General features: G+C 36.0%; 1 protein-coding gene across 1 annotated transcript in view; it reads left to right on the top strand.

The window, feature by feature from the left end:
• The window catches only part of EYS (eyes shut homolog), a 1,466,842-nt gene that overhangs the window by 1,250,960 nt on the left and 197,906 nt on the right, over positions 1–17,976 (top strand). The window contains 1 exon segment of the mRNA XM_008684895.2: positions 11,281–11,389. Within this exon segment, the coding sequence (XP_008683117.2) occupies positions 11,281–11,389 (109 nt within the window).

Here is a 17,976-nt window from a genome sequence, read left to right as displayed (position 1 = left end):
GATTGAAGATTAAAGTAAAGCACCGTGGAAGTGTTTGCTAAATCAGTTGTTGTCACAAAACATCTGCAATTGATAAAAACCTTTGAATATTAATGTTTTTTTATCATAGATAGCAAAAAATCCCTCCCCCCAGGAGGTAATAAAAAACAAACAAGGGAAATCTTTTAGTTTTCAAAGTACCAATAGTAAAGGAATGGAAGTTGCTGATTTTTTTTTTTTTACCATTTCTTTTCCAATTACTATGGCTGTGTTCACCCTAAGTGTTTAGTGAATTAATGAGCATAATCCCCTTTGCACTTTACAGAGGTCTGTTAGAATGTTTTTATTACTCTATTTGAATTATAATAAATGCAGGTACTAGATTTAGATGTTTGTAATAGATTTATGTTGATTATGTCAGTGTTTCCTGTCAAATTGAAGTAGAATGTGAAAATGTTAAAAAAAGAGATACACTATTGCTTTCTGATCTTTTTCGTAACCACTCCACAACTGAGATATTTGTTAAACCCAAATCATTTAGATTATCTGTATATCTTAATAAGGTGTCCCCTTATAATTCATATATACACATTCTAATCTCATTTATGTCTGAATTCCGTTTTAATAATTGAACACTGCTAATATTCAAATCCTTGCCTCTTATCTTTAAATATCTGCTTTATATGTGCTTATTGTAGCTGTAACCAAATTGCCATAAACTTGGTGGCTTTAAACAATAGAAAATTAATTTTCTCATGGTTCTAGAGTCCAGAACTATGAAGTCATGGTGTCAGGAGAACCACCTTCCAGGGACATGAGGGAAAAATTTTTCCTTGCCTCTTCCACCTTTGGACCATTGCAGCCGTTCTTTGGTTTTTCTTGATTTCACTCCAATCTCTGCCCCCATCTTCACATCAAAATCCAGCTCTGTCATTTAGAGACTGTGGGACCTCGAATAGTTAGTTAACCCCTCATGCACTCAATTTCCTAATCTTTAAATGGAAAAAAAAAATGTTTCTGCTTAACTCATGGGGAAGATGATGTTCAATATTTTAACGTACTGGGGGGGGGTGCACCTGGCTGGCTTAGTCGGTAGAGCAGGTGACTCCTGATCTTGGGGTCATGAGTTCAAGCCCCACACTGGGCATAGAGCTTACTTTAAAAAAAAAGAATTTAAAAGTAAAATACTTGGGGAAAAGAAAATGCTTGGTCCATAATAAATGCCACATAAATGTTTACTAAATAAAGGAAATTATTCCATTATACTCCATTATAAGAAGCCACGCTAATAACAATGTATAGCCCATGAAGGTCTCTGTCACTTTGAAACGATGTATTTCAGACTCATTGGTCAAGCGTTGCCTAGAATAGGTAGAAGAGAAGACAAAGCAGCATGAAAGCACCAGATGCTGGACTGGGGCTCAATAAAGAAAAGCAAAAAAGCTACAAATGAGAAAAAAAAATAATCTCCTGCGTACTCTTTGAATTCCCAACTTTCATTTTTGCCTCATGAGCCTGGCAATTAGAAGGTCCCAGTTTGCATCTCTGAGTAAAATCTTCCCGCATTACTTGCTAACTGGGTGTGAGTGAGCCTTGAACACGTAGCACAAATCTGTCAGCTCTCATTTAATGCTAACTTACACTGCCAATACCGGCGCGCTGGCCGCGATTCCTCTGGTTTCAGTGAAAATTGACCTCTCAGAGAACGGCAGTGTCTTTCTTCTCTACCCTCTAGGAAAACCTTCAGAAGAAAACTACTTTCTCTACCTCCACCTCCCCATCACCTACCGGTTTCTTACATTATAGGGATTCATTTCATTGGTCTATTGAATGAACAGATCCATTTTAAGTTGTATTTAAGATAATTTTCCGAAAACTAATTTCGTTTATGCTTTATCTCCCTACACAAATGTTCCCTTTTTCTTCTATTCCTCACTATTTTATCTTATATTAAAAATTACCTTAGAATAACGAACAAATTTTAGTATGAACAAATGTACATGTTTTAAGATAAAATAAGACATTAGGGTTTAAAAATAACTACCTTAAATCGTTTTGGATCAAGATTAGATAAATAAAATTAACTCAGGTCATAGATTTAGAGCTTATTAAATTTCTTTGTCATTTTGGACCTATAGGCCTTACAGTAATTTAGTTTTCTATTTGTATCAAGCAATATAAAACTTTCAACCATTTCTAACTATCAGCAATTTTACTTGGCACATGAAATTATGTGGATTTGGTCTACTTAGAGTATTTCACATTATCATCTTCTGGAAAATTTTCAAAAGTTTAACGTAATTATTTTTCTTATCAGAAGCAACTCCATAAGTATGTTGTCTCTATTGTAAGGGTGAAAAACAAAGCATTTTTTTTTCATCTTCGTGATCATTTATTCAATTAAACTTTTCTCAGTCTTTAAATTAGGACTGCTTTCATGGGAGCTGTTAATAAGAAATAGACCCAAAATTAAGGAAAGACTGGTAATGCTTCTTTCAAGCATAAAACCTAGATTACATATATTCATCAATTCCATCTATTTTTATATGGATTAAATTTCTAAACTTTTACTTGTCTGGTTATCTCCAAATTGAAAGTTTGCTTGGGGTAAGAACTGTACTTTTATTCTCTCCATATCAGAAGTTTCAAAGATGGGAAAGTCATGTTTGGCAAAAATATATGAGAAGGACAATTAGAGGGGGAAGTGGCATACATTAAAACCTTAGAAGCCATAAAGAAGAAGTTATATGTAAGAATGAGAAATAGATGTACTTGCCCCAAGAAAATTGAATAAGCTAAGACAAGGGACACTTAGATGGTATGCTAGCTGACAAAGAAATATGAAACCAAAGAGGTATTGATCTTGAGGCATGGCTCACTGGATCACACTACAGCCTTTTTACACTTAGAATGATGAGAATATTTACAACTTTGGCTCAGAGAATGCTTCTGAAATTTAAATCCTTCGCATCTCTATTAATCTACTCTCTGTATTTTTAATAAAAGCTATAATAATTAATTAATTGGATTAAACATGATAAGTATAAATATTTTAACATTAAAATATTATTTTTTAAATAAATCTCAGTTAAAATACACAGCCAAGAAAATCAGTCATATGCTACAAATAATAATAATCATGCAAAAACTATAGTATTCAGAAGATGGGAAAACTATATGTTTATTGTTTACATAAGGCAATTTTGTAAGAATCTGCCATCACTCACTATAACACTTCTTAAAAAATGACAGGGAGGCACAGGGCTTTCTCCTGAGGAAAACCTGCCTTTAGCTTCACTCATAACCAACAAAAGTGAACCTTTCCACATGCCCATTTCACCAGATTTGCTTTTTGTTCAAATTTGGTAAAATAATCTATTACCAAATTGATTTTTTTCAAATGCTGTTTCAACTTGGGAAACTTTAGTGTCTCAAAATATGTGTGTATGGGATATTAGGTGTTGAAGAGGAAAGGATCAGGAATCAGTATTTTCAACTCCTGAGTTTTGATTGTTTACTCAGTGGACTGGATACAAATACACCCCAACATTGCTAAAAACAAATGAATTGAGCCAATGAGTATTAGACCTGAAGGGTAAAACTAAACACTACCTGCTATTTGGGAACTGCATATGTATGTAGGTTTTAGGGGTAATATTCTTGAAACCCCCATTTATCATCAGAGTAAATTGATCCAACCTAGAGCTGTGAACTAATAGAGTATGAATAAAGCAGATTTCCTACTGAAATTCCGAATTAAATGCCAACAGTGAAGCTAAGCTTTGCAACTTAATGCCCTTGTTCTAAGTGAATGCTTAAATCCTACTAAGAAATATTCAAGAAACTCGGTGGTGTGCCAGTGTTTTACAACCAGATCTTAGCGGGAAAAGGGTAGGATAGGAGGTTGATTGATTTGTAGCTTTTGCCAGTTGCCAGCCGTAAATACTCCCACCATGGCCAATTTTGAGCTACCAACATGAATTCACAGATGTGGAATTGAGAAGGAACGCACAAAATCAGCTCTCATGAGTCAGTGCTAGCCTTCTCCAGCACACCACTGAAGAGGTTAAAGCCAGATGACAGGTCAAAAAGCACAACATTTCCAGATGCAAATTACAATTTGTATAATTGTAATAGTCATTATGTGAACATTTTTACACGGTAACGAAAACAAGGGAATTCTGGCCGCCTATACTTTTACAGATGCTTCCAGGAGCCCATGAAATCTGTAGAATATGCTGTCGGTCCCACTGCACATGAATTGGATGGTGTAGTCAGAAGCAAAATCAGTTTTTGGAATATCGGTGATATCTCATGACAGCTGGTTGGATGTTCCCTTGACGACTGCTCTGGTTAGTCAAGGGTGTAAATGCAGTTCCTGCTTCAGCGGTCTTCAGGCATCATTGCAGACTTTCTTTACTATCAGTGCTTCACGGGATAATGGCTTGGTTTTTGCGGTAATTGATTATTAAGGATATTTGGGCTTTCTGTCAGTCAGAGGAAAGGCTAAATAAAATAACCTAAAGCCAGTGACCAACTCATGACAATCATCTAGGGACGGAAGTCCTCATTGACAACCATCTCTCTACCAGAGGTCATGCAGCTTTCCTTGTTCAAGCTGTTTGTATGGCCGGCCTGGCCAACTCTTCGGTGCTCTAAATGAAAAGGGATGCTTCAGGATGCTTTTGGCGTGTTTACATTGCTTTTGTTTGGCAAAGGGCCTAACAGTGATTTTTGTGCCTGATCTTTTTTTACACTCTTTTAACATATAGATTATGCTGAGTCACAATGACAGCCTCAAACAGTATGGCTGTGTGGATAGGGCTGTATGAAACCATCATGCTCTTAAACAGCGTCTTCTTAAATTTGCTCCCACAGCCATGACAATCACATTAGGTACGTGAACTGGTAAGGAAAGCTGTATGTCTCTGGACAGTTTCATCCATACTGCCTGATGTATAATCTTTTAAATGTATTTTCCCATGTTTTCCTGTTGCAAACAGGGAGCTAAAACAATCACACTATCAATTAGATCCTATCTGTGGGGACCAGATGCCTTTCAGTGCCTCCATCTCTGCCATGTTCCTTTACTGCCATCTGCTGATATGAGTCTCCCATCTCAGCTGTTCTTAGGCAGAGCTAACTGTCACAACTGGACTGAAACCTTGGGCTGAATATAGAAATCATAACTGCTAACAATTGACGTTAACCTCTCTCAGTCCTAAGTCTAGCCTGAAAGATTCTTTTAAAGGAAGTTCCAAGCTAGAGCTTGACGTAAATGCTATCCATTCACTTCAGAGCAATACTTATATTTGGTAAACATTAAGGCTGGTTATTAATTGGTCAGAATAGTTACTTGGAGATTCATTTAACTACTATCTACATTACAAGTTCTCTTTTTACATTTATTTTTAAAGTCTAATTTAGGTAAATAAAGAAATAAACTTACTAGCGAAGTTAATCATATCCAAAATTTAAAATAGACAAGCTAGCATCATTGCTAGTTATGAGCCAAACCTAGGATAAGAGGAAAGATCCTATTTTGCACCTGTGGAAGCGTTCAATATTGCCATCAATTTTGCAGCATTCCCTAGAAGCAGTCGGTGCTGTTCGGTTGTGTTACTTTTATATCATGGCTTCAAATTATGCATGAGCTACGTTTTGTGAGCCTTCAGCATAGCAGTACAACGGCCTTTTAAAGCATTTAATTTCTTTATGGTGTAATGCCAGTGCCTCATATAACTCCTAGATTTGACAAATCAAACATAGATACTTGAGAGAAGAAAGAAATTCATACTTCCTATTTCTCTCTGGAAGGAAAACAAACCACTTTACTTTTGTGCTTTTGAAATATGACACTGAAAAAAAAATCGTGAGACAGATGCATTGAAATGCCTTTAGCACACACGCACACACACACACACACACACACACACACACAGATGAACAAAGCCAAAGAAATTAGTCCTTCCAGATTTAAAGCCTGCAAAATTATAAAGGCACCTGAAAATGGCTTGTTTATTTTTTTCTTCATTTTGCCTCTTGCAGATTAAAGATAACTTTCTACTTACACGGCCTTTCAAAAGTAAGGATTCAATTTGATCTTTATTGTTGTCTTTTCTTATTATAAAAAAATAGTGAGACTTCCAGTCAAGATGACTTTGTAACTTCACACTTTGATGCTCCTCCTTAGTATCAAACACATAACATAAGATAGAAAATTTAAAAATACACAACTGAAAATATAAAGGCAAGTTTAAAAACAAGGTAAACACCCCCCCCCCAGACAAGAAACAGACAAAAATGCAAAGCAGCAAGAGCTAATGCTGCAGGCCTGCCAAGATCTAGGTCTAAAAACAGGACAGCTCAGCTCCTATAAGGGAACCAAAACCACTCGTTCAAGTATACTGTGGTATCTATGACTGTCTGTCTGTCTGTCTATCCATCCAGCCATCTATCGGCACACACAGGAAAAGAGAGACTGTCATCTGGGATTCTGATTTTTAGCAAACTGCCAGCCTAGGAAGAAAACAGAATGTGGCGGATGGGCTAGTGTAGGTATTAAGGAGGGCACGTAATGCGTGGAATGCTGGGTGTTATACACAAACAATGAAACATGGAACACTACATCAAAAACTAAGGATGTACTGTATGGTGACCATAACATAACATAACATAAGAAAGGAAGGAAGGAAGGAAGGAAGGAAGGAAGGAAGGAAGGAAGGAAGGAAGAAAGAAAGAAAGAAAGAAAGAAAGAAAGTCATGAGCAGAACTGTACCCAGCAATGATTTCAGCTCTGAATGAACCTATGAATGAGTACCTTCAGTATCACCATAGGATAGAACTGCCAAATACACACTATGCAAGATTTGGGTTTAGATGTTCAGAAGATCAGGTGGGGTTCTCATTAGGCACACAGACTTGGGCACAGCAGAAGAGGCACAACAAGGAGAAAGGAAGTGGGGGGAAAGAGAGAAAAATAAAAATACTTCTCACTGAAAATGAACCTGCATGCCCCGTATCAGAACACACGGCACCCCTGAGAACGGAACCAAGCAAATCAGCAGATAGAATATGAATCACTCTAGATAAAATCCTTCTTACGGAAAAGTCTGACAGAAAGGTTAGCGTAAGTATTTCTGGGATGCTAGAAAGCATTAGTGAAGGAATAACTCATTTTAAAGGAGAAATTATAGAAGAAAAATAGGCTAAATTAAACAAAAAATTATGAAAACGATTCCAAATCTTGGGAATAAAAGATTATATTCATTGAAATTTAAAACTCAATAGACAGAATAAATGGTCCTGGAGACTGCTGAAGAAAAAATTGGTTCCTAGGAAGAATACAGGACAGAGAAATTAAGAAAGCAATTTAAAAGCGAAAGCAAAGGACGCCTGGTGACTCAGTTGGTTAAGCGTCTGCCTACAGCTCAGGTCATGATCCCAGGGTCCTGGGATAGAGTCCCGCATCAGGCTCCTTGCTTAGTGGGGAGTCTGCTTCTGCCTCTGCCTGCCGTTCCCCCTGCTTACGCTCTGTCTCTCTCTCTGACAAATAAATAAAAATAAAATCTCTAAAAGTGAAAGCAAGATTAAGAAATTAGAGAACCGGGGCGCCTGGGTGGCTCAGGTGGTTAAGCATCTGCCTTTGCCTCAGGTCATGATCTCCAGGTCCTGGGATCAAACCCAGCTCAGTGGGGAGTCTGCTTCTCCCTTTCCTTCTGCCTCTCCCCCTGCTTGTGCTCTGTGTCTCTCTCTCTGTCTCTCTCAAAGGAATAAATAAAATCTTTAAAAAGAATAAAATTTAAAAAGAAGAAATTTAGATAGGCTTCCAAAAGATGCCTAATATAAGTTCTAAAAGAAGAAATTTCAGAGGCTGTCAGAAAGCAATACAGATGACCCTTGAACAATATGGGTTTCAGCTGTGTGGGTCCACTTACATGCAGATATTTTTTGATAATACAGTAAAGTACTATAAATGTTATTTTTCTTTTCTTATGATTTTCTTGATAACATTTTCTTTTCTCTAGCTTAGTTTATTGTAAGAATATAGTATATAACACATATAACTTAAAATATGTATTACTTGACTGTGTATGTTATTGGTAAGACTTCTGGCAACAGATGGCTATTAGTTAAGTTTCAGCTCCCAGGGGAAGGGGGTTATCTCTAACCCCTGTGTTGTTTAAGGGTCACTGTACCTAGCAAGAAGATATTCTACCTGGAAATAAAGCATGGAATCCAGGAAAACAGAAATGTCAGTAAATTATTATTACTTTTTTATAAATAAAAACTGAATTTATTTTTTATAAAACTGAATTTTTCTCTTACAAGGTGAAATTTAAAATTATTGTATGCTCCATGTCGAAAATATGGAAAATACAAATAAGCAAAAAAGACAAATTAAAATTCGTCTTCATTCTAAGCAGGCAGAGATAGCCACTGTTAATACTAGCGAAAGTAGATCTAGTATTATCTGTATGCATATTTTTATAAAAATGATATATCACTCAAATTATCTTTATTTCTTTTTCTATTCTATACAAATATCTTTCCATATCATTAGTTAATATTCTGCAATTCCCATTTAAGAGCTGGGTAGCATTCAGTTACATAAAAGTACTTGATTGAACAATCCACTCTCCATTGTTTACATTTTTACAACCTTTCCCTTGGTTATGGATACCCTGAACTTCCAGTTTGAGCAGGATCTTCTAAAAATTTAAAAATAAATTGTCTTTTCCAAATCGGAAGTTTCTGCCAAATTGTTTGGCATATCTAAAGACTATAACAGAAAGAACAAGAATGCTAAGGGCACTGGGGGAAAAATGTCTGTTTCGTCAGATTTAGTTTTTAAAATAATGTACCCAAGTATTTGATTTTGAATCCCATTACAAGCAATATTAGAAGTAGATGAACACTTCAACTTGACTGTGTAATTTATTTCATAAAAATCTCTTTAGAGATCCCTGTCTCGTCAGCAAATAATTGCTTTAACTTTGGATTTTAATATTAGCACTGAATGATTTATGTACATTAAATAATGTGATTCTCACTAACCATTTATGAGCCAAGAATGATTATCTCGCTTCTGTGGATAATCACACTTTAGGGAAGAAAGGTTAAGTGGTTTGCCTAAGATCACTCAGCCAGTCAATGGATTATCTCAAAATAGGATCCTTAAGTCTTTAAGTCATTAAACTTGGCTGGCCTCAGCAATACTTGAGAGGCATAAGGGATATGTACTTAGATTTTTCCTCAAATGATTTATGTAGCATAATGTCTAATTTGTTTATAGAGCATTTTTTCATTTCTTATCGCACAATTTGGCCTATAAGCATATATGAGACACTATAAAAATGAACATGATAAGAATCTATATGTAGAAAAATCTCTGGTAGAATAGAGTATCAATTTCCAAAATAGTGCATAGAACAAGCAGACAATAGAATCAACCATTTGGTGGAAGGGTTTGGGGAAGAAATGAAGGAGGTGACAGAAAGCAGAGTAGAGTGGCTTCCTTCTGTTAAGACTGCAGTTCATGGTTAGATTTTAACAAGCACTGAATGAAACAAATAAAAAGAGATCTTATTATTTCTTAAAAAGGACATGTGCATTCCCTGAGAAATATTGCGTCCATCTCCAGTATAAAGCATCAGTACAGGTCTGCCTGCCCCTATCAACTACGATGACAAACGTGCTTCATATATCCCTATCACATATAATTCACACAAATGGGATGCTCTGGAGGTCATTCCTAGAACTGAGGAATTTTCCATAATGATCCGATCAAAATTAGAAGTGACCTTAGTAAATTAGAGCAGAGGCCAAAAAAAGTAGCAGAATAATGTATTAAAAGGACCATATCAGATTTGTATTTCTAGGTAAGGGGGAAGAGGAAACCAGCTGTCCCTTTTGGAGCAAGGAAGGGAAGAAGGAAGTTCTGGTTTGCTTTTTCCATTCAACTTAGACTCTAAAGTTAATTTTAAGAAAAAAATACAGATAAATGATTTAACCAATGATTTTTAATAAAACTGAATTTTCTTTTAAAAGTAGAATTACCAACTGATCCTGATGTGCTAGGCACTTAACCTGGTTTTAGCCCTGAGAAGTCCTGCATCCTGGAAAAGCTCTCAGTCATGTGCAAACTGGGGCAGCTGGTCAAAATTAAAAATAAAAATTAGGGGGCGCCTGGGTGGCTCAGTCGTTAAGCATCTGCCTTCGGCTCAGGGCGTGATCCCGGAGTTCTGGGATTGAGCCCCACATCAGGCTCCTCTGCTGAGAGCCTGCTTCTTCCTCTCCCACTCCCCCTGCTTGTGTTCCTTCTCTCACTGGCTGTCTCTCTCTGTCAAATAAATAAAATCTTTAAAAAAAAATAAAATAAAATAAATAAAAATAAAAATTAGGTGTGTTCATTGTCTAAAATGTAGCAAATACAAATAAGCCAAACTGGGCATTAAAATCATTCATACTTTCAGTATGCATAGAGAGCCTCTTTTAATATTAGTAAATGTATGTCTGATATCTCTATGGAGTAGACTTCGTAACAATATAAGTTACTGTTATTACACACGGTGAGTGGCAAGGATATCATTTGAATTGTCTTTTAAAATTCTATTTAATTTTATGCCAAGTACTTTAGTATGTACACCTTTTCATCTGATTGCATCACTCTGTAAACTGTGATAAATTTTCAGTTGTGTATTGGTCATTTCATTCTACAAATTCCCTTAACCTTATACTTTTCTTTATCTCTGAGACACAGTACCAGCTAGTACATTAGCGGCATGCTTTCTGAGTTCTGATAACTATATCACAGTGTAATCTCACTACTCAGGGGTATGCAGCCTTTCATTTCTTATTCCATTTCTATTTCCCCTGTAGGCCAGGGAGGGGAAATTTCTACCTAGGCAGGTTAGCATCATTTAACACTGCTGTTACTTGTCCAACGGTCGCCTACATGAGTGAGACCATATTGTCGACCACAGTTAGCACTAAAAATTTATTATTACCTACTTATACAGAAAAGCTCTTTTTGTTCTGTGGGGGTTTAACTTTCTGAAAGCATTTCAAGTCCTGAATTAGAGACAGAAAGAGAGAAGGAAAATAAAATTTCAGTGTTAGAAAAGAAATATATCTTTTTTCTGTCCTAAAATGTTCACACTTGGTTGGGGCCATATTTCAGGACTATTATGATCCAGAAAGTACCTCTGTCGTTGAAGAAGTACTTACCATCCATGTGCGAAGTTACCCTGTTCTTGCCAGTAACACATAGAATAATGGCCTCTTCTGTTTTATTTCTAGCTACACAATCCCTGTTGGCAGCCCTCGGGTTGCTTGCATGATTGAAACGACTGCAGGTGGGAAACCTCCAATGCAGAAGAAGGACACGGAGATATCCCATGTCTGTCAGGTAGTTATGCAAATTTCCAGTTCCAAACATTACTAAGTGTGCCCTCAACATCTGAAATAAGTACTTCTTTTTAAGTTACTAAACACTAATTACATTTCTTTATTGAACAGATTCCTTGTAAGAGCTCTCAACAAAACACCAGAATATTCATCTCTGATACTTTAGGTACAATTAAATATATTGAATACTGCCTGCCTGTCACTATAAAAGTTGTATTAAATTTATCAAGAAATTGATTTTCCTCTCACACTTTGCATATAACATATTATGCTTGATTAAGAAAAACAGCGCAGGAATGGGGAAAAATTAGGAAGTTACAAAACAGTGCTTAAAATTTCCATTTTTATAGGATATGGTAGTGCTTGTACTTTGCTTTAAAAAGTCTCTTCTCTGGGAATTTTTCTTAGAAACGTTGAATGAAAAAAATTGTAAGAAGAGAGGATGCTTGTCCCTCCAGAGACCAGGCAATTTCCTGAATTCTTTTAATTTTAGTGATGTGGTTGGTTACATGCTTCTTAGTATGACTTTATAGAAATACATTTAAGATAAAGAGTTCTTGGTTCATTTGATCATCATGGAGAGTTAATCTGTATAATTAGAGCTCCAAAGTGCTAATTTTGGTGCGCATTAGAGCTGGCAGTGTGTAGGGCCCTAATGAATTGGAAATTTCATTTTATTTCCATATTTTCTATGTAGTTTTTTTCTCTTCTTGAGTGTATACAAGCATCCTAAAGAAGCACATAAGAATAGCTAACATTTGCATAAGCACATTACATTTTCCAAATGATGGCCTTGTATTTGATCTCATCTGATCTTTGCAAGAGCCCTCTAGAGAAAAAATGAGTATCTCTTTTACGAGGTTGTATCGGATAAAACTGAGTATCAAATGTCCGAAATTTCATAGTGATAAAGAAAGAGACTTGATGCCAGATTTTCTGATTCCCAACATGGGCTTTTTTTGTTCCTTTTTAATGCATTTTACTCTACTTCATTTTCTGCTCCAGCAGATTGAAAACTGTCAAGTGGATTGTTAAGGTAGGAATAAAATTGGTTTTTGTTTTGAAGAAGAAAAAAAAAGAGACTTAAAACAAAACAACAACAATAACAACAACAAAAAGACAGACTCCTAAATACAAAGAACAAACTGGATGTTACCCAAGGGGAGGCAGGTGAGGGGATGAGTAAGACAGGTGAAGGGGATTAAGAGTACACTTATAGCGATGAGCACTGAGTAGTGTATAGGATTGTTGAATCATTACCTCGTAAACCTGAGGCTAATATAACACTGTATATTAACTATACATCAGTTAAAAAAAAAATCATGCCAGAGTCCAAGATGGCCAAATATTTAGATGCAAGACACAGACTATTCAAATGGTGGAAAATCTATGAAACACTCAGTTGTGTGAAAAATCCAATGTAAAGCAATGTGATTTTATGTCTATGTGCTCCCTCTAGTCATCCATTTTTTACACTGAAAGCTCCAGCTCTTCTTATGAAAAACATGCACTATGCTACAAACAAACAAGCATGGGGGGGGAAAGGAGAGAGGCAGACACGAAACAGACTTCACTATAGAGAACAAACAGATGGTTACCAGAGGGTAGGTGTGTGGGGAGATGGGTGAAATAGGTGATGGGGATGAAGGAGGGCACCTGGGATGAGCACCAGGTGTGGTACGGAACTGTTGAATCACTAAATTGTACACCTGAAACGAATATTATACTGTATGTTAACTAATTAGAATTTAAATAAAAACTTTCTAAAAACACACATATTACAAAAAGATCCTGTTTTCAGTTCTTTTCAATAAATACTCATTAGTGGAATTGCTGGATCATATGATACTTACATTTTTAATTTTTTGAGGAACCTTCATACTGTTGTACATAGCTACCACACAATTCTGCATTCCTACCAACAGTGCACAAAGCTTTCAGTTTCTTCACATCTTTGTCAACACTTGGTGTTTGCTGTTGTTTTTTTATAATGGCTACCCTAACAAATGTGAGGCGGTATTTCATTATGACTTTGACTTGCATTCCCCTGATGAGTAGTGGTGTTAAACATCTTTATTATATATCTTTTGGTTATTTATGTGTCTTTGGAGAAATGTCTGTTCAAATCCTTTGCCAGTTTTTTAATGAGCTTATTTGTTTTTGCTATTGAGGCACAGGAGTTCCTTATATATTTTTTATATTAACCCCATATCAGATATGTGGTTTGCAAATATTTTCTCCCATTCTGTCGATTGCCTTCTCATTTCATTGATTGTTTCCTTTGCTGTGCAGAAGCTTTTTCATTTGACATAGCCCCCCGCCCCTTTTCTTTTGTTTTACCTTGTGGTTTTGGTGCTATATCCTAGAAATCATTGCCAAAACTAATGTTATGAAGTTTTTCCTCTATGTTTTCTTCTTCAAGTTGTATAGTTTGAAGTCTGATGTGTACGTCTTTAATCAATGTTGAGTTGATTTTTTTGTATAGTGTAATGGTCCAACTTCATTCTTTTGCATGTGGGCATCCAGGTTTCCCAAAACCATTTGTTGAAGAGACGATGCTTTCCTCATTGTGTAGTTGTGGCACCTCATCGAGGATCATTTGATCACACATGTACAAATGTATTCTGGATTCTCTGCTCTGTTCTGTTTGTATATATGTTGGTCTATATGCCAAAGCCATACTGTTTTGATTACTGTGGCTTTGTAATGTGCTTTCAAGTCAGGATGTGTCATGCGTCCAGGTTTGTTTTCCTCTCAGTATTGTTTTGGCTATTTGGGGCCCTTTGTGGTTCCATATGAACTTAAGGATGATTTTTCTATTCGAAAAATACCTTTGGAAGTTTGATAGGGATTGCATTAAATCCCTATGATTTAGGTAGTATGAACTTTTAACAATACTAAGTCTTCCAATCCATGAACACAGGAAGTTTTTCCACTTTTTTGTCTTCTTTAATTTCTTCCAGCAATGTTTTATAGTTTGCAGTGTACAAATCATTCATCTCCTTGGTTATGTTTATTCCTAAGAATTTTATTCTTTCTGATGCTATGTGAATGGGATTGTTTTCTTAATTGCTTTCCAGATTGTTCTTTGTAAGTACATAGAAGCACACTGATTTTTGATATTGATTTTTGTAGCCTGCAACTTTGCTGAATTCATTTATTAGTTTTAATTTTTTGTGGACTCTTTAGGATTTTCTATATACAAGATCACGTCATCTACAGAGATTTCTTCCTTTTATTTCTTTTTCCTGCCTAATTGTTCGCTAGGACTTCCAGTACTATGATGAATAGGAGTAGTAAGAATGGGCACTCTTGTTTTCTTCCTGAATTTAGAGAAAAAGCTTTGGGTTTTTACCATTGAGTATGGTATTAGCTATGGGCTTATCGTATATGGCCTTTATTATGTAAAGTAATTTCCTTTTATTCCTAGTTTGTTGAGTCTTTTTATAATGAAATAATGTTGAATTTTGTCAAATACTGTTTCTGCATCTGTTGGCTGTGTGATCCTTATCCTTTTTTCTGTTAATGTGGTGCAGCACATCATTTATTTTTTATGTTGAACCATCCTTGCATCACAGGGATAAATCCCACTTGGTCGTAGTATAAAATTCTCATAATTAAATGTGCTAAGTTTGGTTTACCAGTATTTTATTGAAGATTTGCATCTTTATTCATCACGTACATTCATCAGATTTTTTTTTCTTGTAATATCATTTTCTGTCTTTAGTATCAGGAAGATGCAGGCCTCAGAGAATGAGCTTGACATATTTACTCCTCTTCAGTTTTCTGGAAGCATTTAAGAAGGATTGGTATTAATTATTTTTTAAATATTTTGTAGAATTCTCCTATGAAGCCATCTGTTACTTGGCTTTTGTTTGTTGGGGAGGTTTTCAATTACAGATTCATTCTCTTATTATTCATCTGTTCGGAATTTTGATTTATTCATGATTCCCTCTTGGTTAAGTTGTATGTTTCTGCGAATTATCCATTTCTTCAGGGTTATCCACTTTGTTGGTGTGTAATTGTTCATCGTTATCTCATAATCCTTTTTATTTCTTCAGTATCAGTTGTAATGTCATCTTTCATTTCTGATTTTTTTGAATCTTCTCTTTTTTTTAATTAGTGTAGCTAAAGGTTAGTCAATTTTGTTGATCTTTTCAGAAAACCAACTCTTAGTTTTACTGATTTTTTTTCTAATGTTTTTCTGTTCCCTATTTTATTTCTGTTCTAGTTTTTATATTATTTTAGTCTTTCTGCTAACTTTGAACTTAGTTGATTCTTCTTTGTCTAGTTCCATGAGGTATAAAGTTACATTGTTGATTTGAGATCTTTCTACATTTTAGTAAAAGCTTTTCTAGCTATGGACTTTCTTGTTAGTACTGCTTTTGCTACATCCCATAAATTATGGTATATTGTGTTCCATTTTCTCAAGATTTTTTTCTAAATTTTTCAATTTCTTTTTTGATCCATTTCTTCTTTGAAACAAGAGTACATTGTTTAATTTGCACATACAGGTGCAACATGGGTTCTAGGGTGCCAGCCCCCCACACAGTTGAAATCCATTCATAATTTTGACTCCCCTGGAATTTAACTAATTAGCCTACTGTTGACCGAAAGCCTAACTGATAATGTAAGCAGTTGATTAATGCGTATTTGTATGTGATATGTATTTATATACTGTATTTTTATAACAACATAAGTTAAAGAAAATACTATCAAGAAAATCATAAGGAATATATTTGAAGCTAATAGCATCTTAACTTCAATTGCTCTAATCTTCAAGCTCTAATCTTTTTCTTCTCCCCTCTGCACATTTAATATAATTGATTTCACATTTATATTTTTTTATATTATCTTTGACTTTTGACAATTTGATTATGTGTCTTGGTGTGGACATCTTTGAGTTCTTTCTTGTGGTAGTTTTTTGGGCTTCTTAAATCTGGACGTCCATTTTCTCCCCCAAATTTGTTAAATTTTCAGTCATTATATCTTTCTTTTTTAATATAGCAATAAATGTTTGTCTTTGTTCCAACTAAAAGTATCAAGTAAGAAAATACTTATGAGAATTTTAACTTGTCTTATTTAAGTATTTTCCTTAGGCTTTCCTCACTCTTTTTCAATCTTTTTTTTCTTTTTTAGTCCTCTAACTCTATAATTTCAAAGAAACCTGTCTTTGAGTTTACTGATTCTTTCTTCTGCTTGATCAAGTCTTTTGATGAACCCCTCTAGTGATTTTTTCAATTTAGTTTTGTTATCTTCAGCTCTAAAATTTCTTCTTGATTCTTTACTATATTTTCTCTTTGTTGATACTCTCATTTTCTTCATGCTTCATTTTCCTGAACTTGTTGAGCATCTTCCTGACAGTTATTTTAAAATTATTTGTCAGGTGCTTCCATTTCCTTAGGGTTGGTTGCTGGAGATTTATTCTGTCCTTTTGATTTCTCCTGTTTCTTCCTGTACCTTGTAAAATTCAGGATGGGATCTACACATTTGAAAAAACAGACATCTCTCCTAGTCTTTATGGACGTGTTCTGTGTAAGAAGGGACCTTCACCAATCAGCCCAGCTAGAGAGTCTGGGAAGCTCTCAGACCTTTCTGTGAATGTATCTTCTGTGGACTTGTGTGTGTAAATTCCCTATTGTAGCAATTTGCCTTCAGGCACTCACAGTCTTTTGCTCCCTCTGGTGTCTGTCTACAGTTCTGCAGGTTCTCTGGAGCTGCCACAAGCTACCCAGTTCTCCTTTTGTTCTCAACAGCCCCAGAGTTTCTAGGTTATATGGGTCATGTCAGAGTTGCAAGTCAAGCAAAATAGAAACTGGTCTCTCAAGAAGCCCGTAGAAAAGCCAGAATGTTGGAAGCATGCCCTACTCTTCTCCACTCCAACCCCTTGCTCTGGCCCCAGTAAGACACCACCAAACCATATCAGCCTCAGTCTGCTGCTTCAGTGGTTCTCTGGAGCAGCAACACACCGTCCAGCCCTCTTCCGTTTTCAGTGATGGCCAGGCATCTACAGTATGGCAGGTCCTCTCAGTGCTCCAAGACAGAGGAAACTTATTCTTCAGTCAGCCCCCTGAAAAGCCATTATTTTGGATGCGCAATTCGACTCTTTCCATTGCCTGGAAGAAGTCAGAAGTTAAGGGGGTTTTGCCCACTCTTCCCACTGAGCTGCAGGGCATGTCTATAGTGAGTGAATGCATGCCAGTCCAAACCTTTGCCTTTGTTCTCAGTAGCCCCCAACCTGGCACACTTTCCTGTCAGCACTTAGATTCAGGCAAAACAGAAACTAGTCCCTTGGGCAGGCCCTGAAAAGTCTGCACATCGTACATATGTTTCAGTCTTCTACTTCCCTCCCCAGAGAGAAACTGGGAGCTGGAAATTTTCTTCCAGTTACGCCTCGCTGAGTCTGGGGAAAGCTTCGGCCAGTGAGTGTCACAGATTTCCTGTCATCCTCAATGTAGCTGGTTTCATACTCACCCAAGTTACAAGTGCTTCTTAACTCAATCTGCTCATTTCTCACAAAGGAGTTTGGTCTGTGTATTGTTGTTGAATTAGTGTCTCCCTAAGGGAAGAAATATCTAGAGCTTTTTA

The sequence above is a fragment of the Ursus maritimus genome, unplaced genomic scaffold (genome assembly GCF_017311325.1).
Source record: "Ursus maritimus isolate PB19 unplaced genomic scaffold, ASM1731132v1 scaffold_29, whole genome shotgun sequence".
NCBI lineage: Eukaryota > Metazoa > Chordata > Mammalia > Carnivora > Ursidae > Ursus > Ursus maritimus.
This window is presented reverse-complemented; position numbering and strand designations above follow the sequence as displayed.